At 47.2% G+C, this 14,194-nt stretch overlaps 1 protein-coding gene and 1 long non-coding RNA gene across 3 annotated transcripts in view; one reads left to right on the forward strand and one right to left on the reverse strand.

The window, feature by feature from the left end:
• The first annotated feature begins 9,102 nt into the window (after positions 1 to 9,102).
• The window catches only part of LOC147030138 (uncharacterized), a 30,918-nt gene continuing 25,826 nt past the window's right edge, over positions 9,103 to 14,194 (forward strand). Inside the window, exon 1 of the long non-coding RNA XR_015056239.1 lies at positions 9,103 to 10,231. This is a non-coding gene — a long non-coding RNA (uncharacterized LOC147030138). The remainder of the gene's footprint in view (positions 10,232 to 14,194) is intronic.
• LOC147030139 (polyunsaturated fatty acid 5-lipoxygenase-like) overlaps positions 13,236 to 14,194 on the reverse strand; it is a 138,786-nt gene continuing 137,827 nt past the window's right edge. For both annotated transcript variants that reach the window (XM_085873868.1, XM_085873869.1), the window contains exon 15: positions 13,236 to 13,595. In XM_085873868.1, the coding sequence (XP_085729994.1) occupies positions 13,416 to 13,595 (180 nt within the window). In that variant the 3' untranslated portion in view covers positions 13,236 to 13,415. The remainder of the gene's footprint in view (positions 13,596 to 14,194) is intronic.

Raw genomic sequence — 14,194 nt, forward strand, 5'->3', positions numbered from 1 at the left:
CCTGGAAGCTCGCCATTCTACACCCTCTCTTGACTTCTTGCCTGGCAGTTCACCATTTTACACCCTCTCCTGACTTCTTGCCTTGAAGCTCGCCATTTTACACCGTCTCCTGACTTCTTGCCTGGAAGCTCGCCATTTTACACTCTCTTCTGATTTCTTGCATGGAAGTTCTCAATTTTACACCCTCTCCTGACTCCTTGCCTGGAAGTTCCCCATTTTACACCCTCATCTTGCTTCTTGCCTGGAAGTTCGCCATTTTACACCATCTTCTGACTTCGTGCCTGGAAGTTCGCCATTTTACACCATCTCCTGACTTCTTGCCTGGAAGTTCACCATTTTACACCCTCTCCTGACTTCTTGCCTGGAAGCTCGCCATTTTACACCCTCTTCTGACTTCTTGCATGGAAGTTCGCCATTTTACACCCTCATCTTGCTTCTTGCCTGGAAGTTCGCCATTTTACACCCTCTCCTGACTTCTTGCCTGGAAGCTCGCCATTTTACACCCTCTTCTGACTTCTTGCCTGGCAGTTCACCATTTTGCACCCTCTCCTGACTCCTTGCCTGGAAGTTCGCCATTTTACACCCTCATCTTGCTTCTTGCCTGGAAGTTCGCCATTTTACACCCTCTTCTGACTTCTTGCCTGGAAGTTCGCCATCTTTCACCCTCTCCTGACTTCTTGCCTGGAAGTTCGCAATTTTACACCCTCTCCTGACTTCTCGCCTGGCAGTTCGCCATTTTACACCCTCATCTTGCTTCTTGCCTGGAAGTTTGGCATTTTACACCCTCATCTTGCTTCTTGCCGGGAAGTTCGCCATTTTACACCCTCATCTCGCTTCTTGCATGGAAGTTCGCCATTTTACACCCTCTCCTGACTTCTTGCCTGGAAGTTCGCCATTTTTCATGCTCTCTTGACTTCTTACCTGAAAGCCTGCCATTTTACACCCTCTCCTGACTTCTTGCCTGGAAGTTCGCCATCTTTCACCCTCTCCTGACTTCTTGCCTGGAAGTTCACCATTTTACACCCTCTCCTGACTTCTTGCCTGGAAGTTCGCCATTTTACACCCTCATCTTGCTTCTTGCCTGGAAGTTTGGCATTTTACACCCTAATCTTGCTTCTTGCCGGGAAGTTCGCCATTTTACACCCTCATCTTGCTTCTTGCATGGAAGTTCGCCATTTTACACCCTCATCTTGCTTCTTGCCTGGAAGTTCGCCATTTTACACCATCTTCTGACTTCTTGCCTGGCAGTTTGTCATTTTACACCCTCTTCTGACTTCTTGCCTGGCAGTTCGTCATTTTACACCCTCTCCTGACTTCTTGCCTGGAAGTTCTCAATTTTACACCCTCTCCTGACTTCTTGCCTGGAAGCTCGCCATTCTACACCCTCTCTTGACTTCTTGCCTGGCAGTTCACCATTTTACACCCTCTCCTGACTTCTTGCCTTGAAGCTCGCCATTTTACACCGTCTCCTGACTTCTTGCCTGGAAGCTCGCCATTTTACACTCTCTTCTGATTTCTTGCATGGAAGTTCTCAATTTTACACCATCTTCTGACTTCTTGCCTGGCAGTTCACCATTTTACACCCTCTCCTGACTTCGTGCCTGGAAGTTCGCCATTTTACACCATCTCCTGACTTCTCGCCTGGCAGTTCGCCATTTTACACCCTCTCTTGACTTCTTGCCTTGAAGCTCGCCATTTTACACCGTCTCCTGACTTCTTGCCTGGAAGCTCGCCATTTTACACTCTCTTCTGATTTCTTGCATGGAAGTTCGCCATTTTACACCCTCATCTTGCTTCTTGCCTGGAAGTTCGCCATTTTACACCCTCTCCTGACATCGTGCCTGGAAGTTCACCATTTTACACCCTCTCCTGACTTCTTACCTGGAAGCTCGTGATTTTACACCCTCTCCTGACTTCTTGCCTGGAAGCTTGCCATTCTACACCCTCTCCTGACATCGTGCCTGGAAGTTCACCATTTTACACCCTCTCCTGACTTCTTGCCTGGAAGTTCGCCATTTTACACCCTCATCTTGCTTCTTGCCTGGAAGTTTGGCATTTTACACCCTCATCTTGCTTCTTGCCGGGAAGTTCGCCATTTTACACCCTCATCTTGCTTCTTGCATGGAAGTTCGCCATTTTACACCCTCATCTTGCTTCTTGCCTGGAAGTTCGCCATTTTACACCATCTTCTGACTTCTTGCCTGGCAGTTTGTCATTTTACACCCTCTTCTGACTTCTTGCCTGGCAGTTCGCCATTTTACACCCTCTCCTGACTTCTTGCCTGGAAGTTCGCCATTTTACACCCTCTTCTGACTTCTTGCCTGGCAGTTCGCCATTTTACACCATCTCCTGACTTCTTGCCTGGCAGTTCACCATTTTACACCCTCTCCTGACTTCTTGCCTGGAAGCTCGCCATTTTACACCCTCTCCTGACTTCTTGCCTGGAAGTTCACCATTTTACACCCTCTCCTGACTTCTTGCCTGGAAGCTCACCATTTTACACCCTCCTCTGGCTTCTTGCATGGAAGTTCGCCATTTTACACCCTCATCTTGCTTCTTGCCTGGAAGTTTGCCATTTTACACCATCTTCTGACTTCTTGCCTGGCATTTCGCCATTTTACACCCTCTCCTGACTTCTTGCCTGGAAGTTCACCATTTTACACCCTCTCCTGACTTCTTGCCTGGAAGCACGCAATTTTACACCCTCTCCTGACTTCTTGCCTGGAAGTTCGCCATTTTACACCATCTCCTGACTTCTTGCCTGGAAGTTCACCATTTTACACCCTCTCCTGTCTTCTTGCCTGGAAGCTCACCATTTTACACCCTCTTCTGACTTCTTGCCTGGCAGTTCGCCATTTTACACCCTCTCCTGACTTCTTGCCTGGAAGTTCTCAATTTTACACCCTCTCCTGACATCGTGCCTGGAAGTTCACCATTTTACACCCTCTCCTGACTTCTTGCCTGGAAGCACGCGATTTTACACCCTCTCCTGACTTCTTGCCTGGAAGTTCGCCATTTTACACCATCTCCTGACTTCTTGCCTGGCAGTTCACCATTTAACACCCTCTCCTGACTCCTTGCCTGGAAGTTCACCATTTTACACCCTCTCCTGACTTCTTGCCTGGAAGCTCGCCATTTTACACCCTCTCCTGACTTCTTGCCTGGAAGCTCGCCATTTTACACTCTCTTCTGATTTCTTGCATGGAAGTTCGCCATTTTACACCCTCATCTTGCTTCTTGCCTGGAAGTTCGCCATTTTACACCCTCTTCTGACTTCTTGCCTGGAAGTTCGCCATTTTACACCATCTCCTGACTTCTTGCCTGGCAGTTCACCATTTTACACCCTCTTCTGACTTCTTGCCTGGCAGTTCGCCATTTTACACCCTCTCCTGACTTCTTGCCTGGAAGCTCGCGATTTTACACCCTCTCCTGACATCGTGCCTGGAAGTTCACCATTTTACACCCTCTCCTGACTTCTTGCCTGGCAGTTCGCCATTTTACACCCTCTCCTGACTTCTTGCCTGGAAGTTCGCCATTTTACACCCTCTTCTGACTTCTTGCCTGGCAGTTCGCCATTTTACACCATCTCCTGACTTCTTGCCTGGCAGTTCACCATTTTACACCCTCTCCTGACTTCTTGCCTGGAAGCTCGCCATTTTACACCCTCTCCTGACTTCTTGCCTGGAAGCTCGCCATTTTACACTCTCTTCTGATTTCTTGCATGGAAGTTCACCATTTTACACCCTCTCCTGACTTCTTGCCTGGAAGCTCGCCATTTTACACCCTCTCCTGACTTCTTGCCTGGAAGCTCGCCATTTTACACTCTCTTCTGATTTCTTGCATGGAAGTTCACCATTTTACACCCTCCTCTGGCTTCTTGCATGGAAGTTCGCCATTTTACACCATCTCCTGACTTCTTGCCTGGCATTTCGCCATTTTACACCCTCATCTTGCTTCTTGCCTGGAAGTTTGCCATTTTACACCATCTTCTGACTTCTTGCCTGGCATTTCGCCATTTTACACCCTCTCCTGACTTCTTGCCTGGAAGTTCTCAATTTTACACCCTCTCCTGACATCGTGCCTGGAAGTTCACCATTTTACACCCTCTCCTGACTTCTTGCCTGGAAGCACGCAATTTTACACCCTCTCCTGACTTCTTGCCTGGAAGTTCGCCATTTTACACCATCTCCTGACTTCTTGCCTGGAAGTTCGCCATCTTTCACCCTCTCCTGACTTCTTGCCTGGAAGTTCACCATTTTACACCCTCTCCTGACTTCTTGCCTGGAAGCTCACCATTTTACACCCTCTTCTGGCTTCTTGCATGGAAGTTCGCCATTTTACACCTTCATCTTGCTTATTGCCTGGAAGCTCACCATTTTACACCCTCTTCTGGCTTCTTGCATGGAAGTTCGCCATTTTACACCATCTTCTGACTTCTTGCCTGGCAGTTCGCCATTTTACACCCTCTCCTGACTTCTTGCCTGGAAGTTCTCAATTTTACACCCTCTCCTGACATCGTGCCTGGAAGTTCACCATTTTACACCCTCTCCTGACTTCTTGCCTGGAAGTTCGCCATTTTACACCATCTCCTGACTTCTTGCCTGGCAGTTCACCATTTAACACCCTCTCCTGACTCCTTGCCTGGAAGTTCACCATTTTACACCCTCTCCTGACTTCTTGCCGGGAAGCTCGCCATTTTACACCCTCTCCTGACTTCTTGCCTGGAAGCTCGCCATTTTACACTCTCTTCTGATTTCTTGCATGGAAGTTCGCCATTTTACACCCTCATCTTGCTTCTTGCCTGGAAGTTCGCCATTTTACACCCTCTTCTGACTTCTTGCCTGGAAGTTCGCCATTTTACACCATCTCCTGACTTCTTGCCTGGCAGTTCACCATTTTACACCCTCTCCTGACTCCTTGCCTGGAAGTTCACCATTTTACACCCTCTCCTGACTTCTTGCCTGGAAGTTCACCATTTTACACCCTCTCCTGACTTCTTGCCTGGAAGCTCGCCATTTTACACCCTCTTCTGACTTCTTGCATGGAAGTTCGCCATTTTACACCCTCATCTTGCTTCTTGCCTGGAAGCTCGCTATTTTACACCCTCTTCTGACTTCTTGCATGGAAGTTCGCCATTTTACACCATCATCTTGCTTCTTGCCTGGAAGTTCGCCATTTTACACCCTCATCTTGCTTCTTGCCTGGAAGTTCGCCATTATACACCCTCTTCTGACTTCTTGCCTGGCAGTTCACCATTTTACACCATCGTTTTACTCCCTGCCTGGCAGCTCACCATTTTACACCCTCTCCTGACTTCTTGCCTGGAAGTTCGCAATTTTACACCCTCTCCTGACTTCTCGCCTGGCAGTTCGCCATTTTACACCCTCATGTTGCTTCTTGCCTGGCAGTTCGCCATTTTACACCCTCTCCTGACTTCTTGCCTGGAAGCTCACCATTTTACACCCTCCTCTGGCTTCTTGCATGGAAGTTCGCCATTTTACACCATCTCCTGACTTCTTGCCTGGCATTTCGCCATTTTACACCCTCATCTTGCTTCTTGCCTGGAAGTTTGCCATTTTACACCATCTTCTGACTTCTTGCCTGGCATTTCGCCATTTTACACCCTCTCCTGACTTCTTGCCTGGAAGTTCTCAATTTTACACCCTCTCCTGACATCGTGCCTGGAAGTTCACCATTTTACACCCTCTCCTGACTTCTTGCCTGGAAGCACGCAATTTTACACCCTCTCCTGACTTCTTGCCTGGAAGTTCGCCATTTTACACCATCTCCTGACTTCTTGCCTGGAAGTTCGCCATCTTTCACCCTCTCCTGACTTCTTGCCTGGAAGTTCACCATTTTACACCCTCTCCTGACTTCTTGCCTGGAAGCTCACCATTTTACACCCTCTTCTGGCTTCTTGCATGGAAGTTCGCCATTTTACACCTTCATCTTGCTTATTGCCTGGAAGCTCACCATTTTACACCCTCTTCTGGCTTCTTGCATGGAAGTTCGCCATTTTACACCATCTTCTGACTTCTTGCCTGGCAGTTCGCCATTTTACACCCTCTCCTGACTTCTTGCCTGGAAGTTCTCAATTTTACACCCTCTCCTGACATCGTGCCTGGAAGTTCACCATTTTACACCCTCTCCTGACTTCTTGCCTGGAAGTTCGCCATTTTACACCATCTCCTGACTTCTTGCCTGGCAGTTCACCATTTAACACCCTCTCCTGACTCCTTGCCTGGAAGTTCACCATTTTACACCCTCTCCTGACTTCTTGCCTGGAAGCTCGCCATTTTACACCCTCTCCTGACTTCTTGCCTGGAAGCTCGCCATTTTACACTCTCTTCTGATTTCTTGCATGGAAGTTCGCCATTTTACACCCTCATCTTGCTTCTTGCCTGGAAGTTCGCCATTTTACACCCTCTTCTGACTTCTTGCCTGGCAGTTCACCATTTTACACCATCGTTTTACTCCCTGCCTAGCAGCTCACCATTTTACACCCTCTCCTGACTTCTTGCCTGGAAGTTCACCATTTTACACCCTCTCCTGACTTCTCGCCTGGCAGTTCGCCATTTTACACCCTCATGTTGCTTCTTGCCTGGCAGTTCGCCATTTTACACCCTCTCCTGACTTCTTGCCTGGAAGCTCGCCATTTTTCATGCTCTCTTGACTTCTTACCTGAAAGCCTGCCATTTTACACCCTCTCCTGACTTCTTGCCTGGAAGTTCGCCATTTTACACCATCTCCTGACTTCTTGCCTGGCAGTTCACCATTTTACACCCTCTCCTGACTCCTTGCCTGGAAGTTCACCATTTTACACCCTCTCCTGACTTCTTGCCTGGAAGTTCACCATTTTACACCCTCTCCTGACTTCTTGCCTGGAAGCTCGCCATTTTACACTCTCTTCTGATTTCTTGCATGGAAGTTCGCCATTTTACACCCTCATCTTGCTTCTTGCCTGGAAGTTCGCCATTTTGCACCCTCTTCTGACTTCTTGCCTGGCAGTTCACCATTTTACACCATCGTTTTACTCCCTGCCTAGCAGCTCACCATTTTACACCCTCTCCTGACTTCTTGCCTGGAAGTTCGCAATTTTACACCCTCTCCTGACTTCTCGCCTGGCAGTTCGCCATTTTACACCCTCATGTTGCTTCTTGCATGGCAGTTCGCCATTTTACACCCTCTCCTGACTTCTTGCCTGGAAGCTCGCCATTTTTCATGCTCTCTTGACTTCTTACCTGAAAGCCTGCCATTTTACACCCTCTCCTGACTTCTTGCCTGGAAGTTCGCCATCTTTCACCCTCTCCTGACTTCTTGCCTGGAAGTTCACCATTTTACACCCTCTCCTGACTTCTTGCCTGGAAGTTCGCCATCTTTCACCCTCTCCTGACTTCTTGCCTGGAAGTTCACCATTTTACACCCTCTCCTGACTTCTTGCCTGGAAGTTCGCCATTTTACACCCTCATCTTGCTTCTTGCCTGGAAGTTCGCCATTTTACACCCTCATCTTGCTTCTTGCCTGGAAGTTCGCCATTTTACACCCTCTTCTGACTTCGTGCCTGGAAGTTCACCATTTTACACCCTCTCCTGACTTCTTGCCTGGAAGTTTGGCATTTTACACCCTCATCTTGCTTCTTGCCTGGAAGTTCGCCATTTTACACCCTCATCTTGCTTCTTGCCTGGAAGTTCGCCATTTTACACCATCTTCTGACTTCTTGCCTGGCAGTTTGTCATTTTACACCCTCTTCTGACTTCTTGCCTGGCAGTTCGCCATTTTACACCCTCTCCTGACTTCTTGCCTGGAAGTTCTCAATTTTACACCCTCTTCTGGCTTCTTGCCTGGAAGTTCGCCATTTTACACCCTCTCCTGACATCGTGCCTGGAAGTTCACCATTTTACACCCTCTCCTGACTTCTTGCCTGGAAGCTCGCGATTTTACACCCTCTCCTGACTTCTTGCCTGGAAGCTCGCCATTCTACACCCTCTCCTGACTTCTTGCCTGGCAGTTCGCCATTTTACACCCTCTCCTGACTTCTTGCCTGGAAGTTCGCCATTTTACACCATCTCCTGACTTCTTGCCTGGCAGTTCACCATTTTACACCCTCTCCTGACTTCTTGCCTGGAAGCTCGCCATTTTACACTCTCTTCTGATTTCTTGCATGGAAGTTCACCATTTTACACCCTCATCTTGCTTCTTGCCTGGAAGTTCGCCATTTTACACCCTCTTCTGACTTCTTGCCTGGCAGTTCGCCATTTTACACCCTCTCCTGACTTCTTGCCTGGAAGTTCTCAATTTTACACCCTCTCCTGACATCGTGCCTGAAAGTTCACCATTTTACACCCTCTCCTGACTTCTTGCCTGGAAGCACGCGATTTTACACCCTCTCCTGACTTCTTGCCTGGAAGTTCGCCATTTTACACCATCTCCTGACTTCTTGCCTGGCAGTTCACCATTTAACACCCTCTCCTGACTCCTTGCCTGGAAGTTCACCATTTTACACCCTCTCCTGACTTCTTGCCTGGAAGCTCGCCATTTTACACCCTCTCCTGACTTCTTGCCTGGAAGTTCGCTATTTTACACCCTCTCCTGACTTCTTGCATGGAAGTTCACCATTTTACACCCTCTCCTGACTTCTTGCCTGGAAGCTCACCATTTTACACCCTCCTCTGGCTTCTTGCATGGAAGTTCGCCATTTTACACCCTCATCTTGCTTCTTGCCTGGAAGTTCGCCATTTTACACCCTCATCTTGCTTCTTGCCTGGAAGTTCGCCATTTTACACCCTCTCCTGACTTCTTGCATGGAAGTTCACCATTTTACACCCTCTCCTGACTTCTTGCCTGGAAGTTCGCCATTTTACACCCTCATCTTGCTTCTTGCCTGGAAGTTCGCCATTTTACACACTCTCCTGACTTCTTGCCTGGAAGTTCACCATTTTACACCCTCTTCTGACTTCTTGCCTGGAAGTTCACCATTTTACACCCTCTCCTGACTTCTTGCCTGGAAGTTCGCCATTTTACACCCTCATCTTGCTTCTTGCCTGGAAGTTTGGCATTTTACACCCTCATCTTGCTTCTTGCCTGGAAGTTCACCATTTTACACCCTCATCTTGCTTCTTGCCTGGAAGTTCGCCATTTTACACCATCTTCTGACTTCTTGCCTGGCAGTTTGTCATTTTACACCCTCTTCTGACTTCTTGCCTGGCAGTTCGTCATTTTACACCCTCTCCTGACTTCTTGCCTGGAAGTTCTCAATTTTACACCCTCTTCTGGCTTCTTGCCTGGAAGCTCGCGATTTTACACCCTCTCCTGACTTCTTGCCTGGAAGCTCGCCATTCTACACCCTCTCTTGACTTCTTGCCTGGCAGTTCACCATTTTACACCCTCTCCTGACTTCTTGCCTTGAAGCTCGCCATTTTACACCCTCTCCTGACTTCTCGCCTGGCAGTTCGCCATTTTACACCCTCTCTTGACTTCTTGCCTTGAAGCTCGCCATTTTACACCGTCTCCTGACTTCTTGCCTGGAAGCTCGCCATTTTACACTCTCTTCTGATTTCTTGCATGGAAGTTCGCCATTTTACACCCTCATCTTGCTTCTTGCCTGGAAGTTCACCATTTTACACCCTCTTCTGACTTCTTGCCTGGAATTTCGCCATTTTACACCCTCTTCTGACTTCTTGCCTGGAAGTTCGCCATTTTACACCATCGTTTTACTCCTTGCCTGACAGTTCGCAATTTTTACACAGTCGTGGAAATAATTCACATGCTTGAGTTTCACTGGAGTTAAACAGGAGTGCACAGGAAATCACTGGAGTTTACTGGAGTTAAACAACTTCGTTAGAGTTAATGGGAGTTCACTTGAGTTGTACCATAATCGCAGCACTATCTTCAGCGACGCATTACATCTCCAGACGAATGGAGCTTCATTCCATGCGCCGCATTGTGCTTCACTATCTCCACAATGGGCTTTCACTCCTTTTAACCGCAGGACTTCTATCTTCATAACCATTTTGGGGAGCAGAATATTTCCACGGGCACTGGACCTTGATGACACTTGCATCATCAAGTGAATCGTATTACTTCGTGGACACAGTGCCGAATTGGGCCACTGGTGATACACCATCGTCGTTTTTCTGGTGTCATATTGAACTCATGACTGTATTCACCCTTCCTCAAGCTTGACACCTTATGAGACACCGCTCAGACTGGACGAAGTCATCAACCTTGAGCGGTGAGTCGAAGTCGATAACTCGATTTTCTATAAGATCATGAGTCTGGATGGGGGTAAAATTAACTTTCAGATTAATTACAAGATTAGTAGGTGAAAGAAAAGTTGGAGAAGTTTTAAGTTTTCAAAACCTGGACTTGTCTTGTTGATGTTGATGCTGATGTAAGTTTATGATGAGTGTTCTGTTGTATAATTTTCAGAATGATGGTTTGGTGGTCTACAGACTGATTTATTACAACTGTCAACTCGTCTTCGTGAATGTTGGTGTCGGTTTGTGTTGGCAGGGAAATGAATAATGGTTATTATCAACTTGAAGCCGATAAAGATTACGTTATGTTAACCACTGTAGGAAATGAGGAGCGACTGAGGTTTCAAGCGTGAGTCCTTCATCAGCGCAAAATGGAGTTTGTACATGCATCACATCCTCTTGGAAAGGCAACACTACTTTCAAATGAATTACAAGGACATTGGTCCATAAGGGGCAAACATATGGGGTATGAGATTGAACTGAAGTGAAGTAGGTATTTTGGGGACACCTGTTTCTTTCTTTCTTTCATATGCAGCACACATATGCCGACTCAACCGAGGTAAGACAAGACATGGCTACGGGTAACATAATTTGCTGGTGTGTGGTTGTGATGATAATGCAGTGCCCCCTGTAGGTTTGAGCAGGAATTCGTGATTTAGTCAGGATGCCGGCGGTGTCCCGTCTGTTATTGGTAGATGTCAAAGATCCCATGGTGTCCTTCGCAAAGAGTTGGCGTGCTATCACCGGCACCATGAAAAAAATACAAATTCCTGCCCTAACTTTAGTCGAACGTCAAGCCTGGCCAGCTGATTCGTGAAAGACTTGGGCCAAGCTTTCCCCGGCAAACCCTACAACAACGTGGGAATAACTGTGCCCTTTAAAGAAGTCAGGGTGCCAGAGATAGCTTGCCGACTTTTGGACACCATAGGATATTGACCGTTCATCAACCAATGCGAGCAAACAGGACCCCCAGGTTAACGTCTATCCGAGGGGACAGCCCAAGCACTGATGCCACACCCTGCATGCAAAACACCAGGATGATAGTTTATCGCAGGATTCAAACCCACGTTCAACAACTCAAATGTGATTGTGCATACATACCTCCAGATTATTTATTCTGCCAATCCTTGTGAGGGATAATGAATAGATCATACAGAAACGAATATTCCAAGACATTCTGCAGGTTCCAATGCCAAAACTGAAATGAAACTGGACTGGACAATGTTGAAAGAGCGGACAACCAGTGGACAACAATAATTAGAAAATGGCAACCGAGAGAAGGCTCTGGAAGAAACAGAAGAATCTAGAGAAGGCTCTGGAAGAAGCAGAGGAACCTAGAGAAGGTTCTGGAAGAAGCAGAGGAACCTAGAGGAGGCTCTGGAAGAAGCAGAAGAACCTAGAGAAGGCTCTGGAAGAAGCAAATGAACCTCGAGGAGGCTCTGGAAGAAGCAGAAGAATCTAGAGAAGGCTCTGGAAGAAGCAGAGGAACCTAGAGAAGGTTCTGGAAGAAGCAGAAGAATCTAGAGAAGGCTCTGGAAGAAACAGAGGAACCTAGAGGAGGCTCTGGAAGAAGCAGAAGAATCTAGAGAAGGCTCTGGAAGAAGCAGAGGAACCTAGAGAAGGTTCTGGAAGAAGCAGAGGAACCTAGAGGAGGCTCTGGAAGAAGCAGAAGAACCTAGAGAAGGCTCTGGAAGAAGCAAATGAACCTCGAGGAGGCTCTGGAAGAAGCAGAAGAATCTAGAGAAGGCTCTGGAAGAAGCAGAGGAACCTAGAGAAGGCTCTGGAAGAAGCAGAGGAACTGAGAGAAGGTTCTGGAAGAAGCAGAGGAACCTAGAGAAGGCTATGGAAGAAGCAGAGGAACCTAGAGAAGGCTCTGGAAGAAGCAGAGGAACCAAGAGAAGGCTTTGGAAGTAGCAGAGGAACGTAGAGAAGGCTCTGGAAGAAGCAGGCAGAGGAACGTAGAGAAGGCTCTGGAAGAAGCAGAGGAACCTAGAGAAGGCTCTGGAAGAAGCAGGCAGAGGAACTTAGAGAAGGCTTTGGAAGTAGCAGAGGAACTTAGAGAAGGCTCTGGAAGCAGGTAGAGGAACGTAGAGAAGGCTCTGGAAGAAGCAGGCAGAGGAACCTGGAGAAGGCTCTGGAAGAAGCAGGCAGAGGAACTTAGAGAAGGCTTTGGAAGTAGCAGAGGAACTTAGAGAAGGCTCTGGAAGAAGCAGGCAGAGGAACTTAGAGAAGGCTTTGGAAGTAGCAGAGGAACTTAGAGAAGGCTCTGGAAGCAGGTAGAGGAACGTAGAGAAGGCTCTGGAAGAAGCAGGCAAAGGAACCTGGAGAAGGCTCTGGAAGAAGCAGGCAGAGGAACTTAGAGAAGGCTTTGGAAGTAGGTAGAGGAACCCAGAGAAGGCTCTGGAAGCAGGTAGAGGAACCCAGAGAAGGCTCTGGAAGAAGCAGGCAAAGGAACCTGGAGAAGGCTCCGGAAGAAGCAAGCGCAGGAAGCTGGAGAAGGCTCTGGAAGAAGCAAGCAGTGGAATACCAAGGATTAAATGGAGAGATTGAATTGAAAATTTTACTGTATTTTTAAAAATTTAAGTAAAAACGTAATTGATGGCTTCAAATTACTTTGAATAGAACCGACTCGACTCAGTTGAGGGAGGCCTTCATCATGGGGTGGACAAAATAGACTGATCAAGTCAAGTCAGGGGAGACACTTGACAAACATATGGGATATTGAAGTTGAATGTGGGTTCCCAACATCATAAGACAGGGGGTTAGATCGATGGTCAGGGCCTGGCTAGATAATTCAGTGTTTGATTTGGAATTTGTTAAATATCTCATAAAGTGTGAACAACACGGTAACTTACAATATCGATTATTTAGCCAAAGCTAATTATTTATGAGCCCAACACCACCCTGTCTCAGACTACCTTTGGATTGAATTCACCTGTCATATTCCCTATTTTGCCATAAAACCACACGACATGTCTGTTCTCATGAATATAGTTTATTAAATTTTAATGTGCTACAATTAAGCGTCCATGTCAGCATTAATGGAATTAGCAGCAATGAAGTTTACTGCCCGCACAAAAAAAAACGCACAGAAAGAAAAAGAACGAAGCGCTCGCTGATGCAGGCTGTGTTTTTGGGAGGCAGGAATCACGCCTTGCCCTAAACTACAATTCCATTTTGGATGTTCTCTGGGATGAGATAGCAATAGGGCAAGGCAAGGCCAGCGTTTCGCTCGGCAATGTCAGATGAGGCGGCCTTCAAGCTTGTGCGGAAACGTTCGAGAGCAGCTTCTGGCCCGGGTTCCGTGAAGTATTTCTCCGTGTGTTGCCCCAGAGCTGTCTGTAAACACAACATCATCAGATGCAGTAATTATGAGGTTGCCACTTCAGGACCACTTTCGATACTCCACGGAGGATGTGACAACGACCGAACAAGAATGGTAGGAGGGCACTTCAAATATAGTTTGGACTTGTGTTTGTAAAAGGCAGAGTAGTGTAAGCCCACTGCAGTTGGATTCTGGTTGGTCAATGAATACAGGTTGAAATTTACAGATAATTTGTTGTACAATATGGTAATTAAGCAGCAGCATGGGAGCAATAGGTTTTTTTTTTTACGAACGAGGTGAGAAAGAGTGACGTCCAACGGGTAAAGGACATCTCCGAAAGAGCTATACACAGAAGGCTTGCAAAAGCTACTCTGATAGGGTAAGTGTGTGTCCAAAATGGGGGAATACCTTGAAATGTAACGAAATGCAAAGGTACCAGGTATAAACAAAAGACCAGGTAACATTTGAACCACCCTTGTACTTTGATTGATATCCTAGCCAAGGAAGTGCAGCTGAAAAGACTTGGGAACTGCATGATGTGGACAACTGGCCATCAGAGACCTCTTTGCACAACATTGCAGTGGCATTGGTGAAGGATACATTGAATTGAGTT

The sequence above is a fragment of the Eptatretus burgeri genome, chromosome 3 (genome assembly GCF_056783735.1).
Source record: "Eptatretus burgeri isolate ZD-2024b chromosome 3, Ebu_testis_v1, whole genome shotgun sequence".
Classification (NCBI taxonomy): domain Eukaryota; kingdom Metazoa; phylum Chordata; class Myxini; order Myxiniformes; family Myxinidae; genus Eptatretus; species Eptatretus burgeri.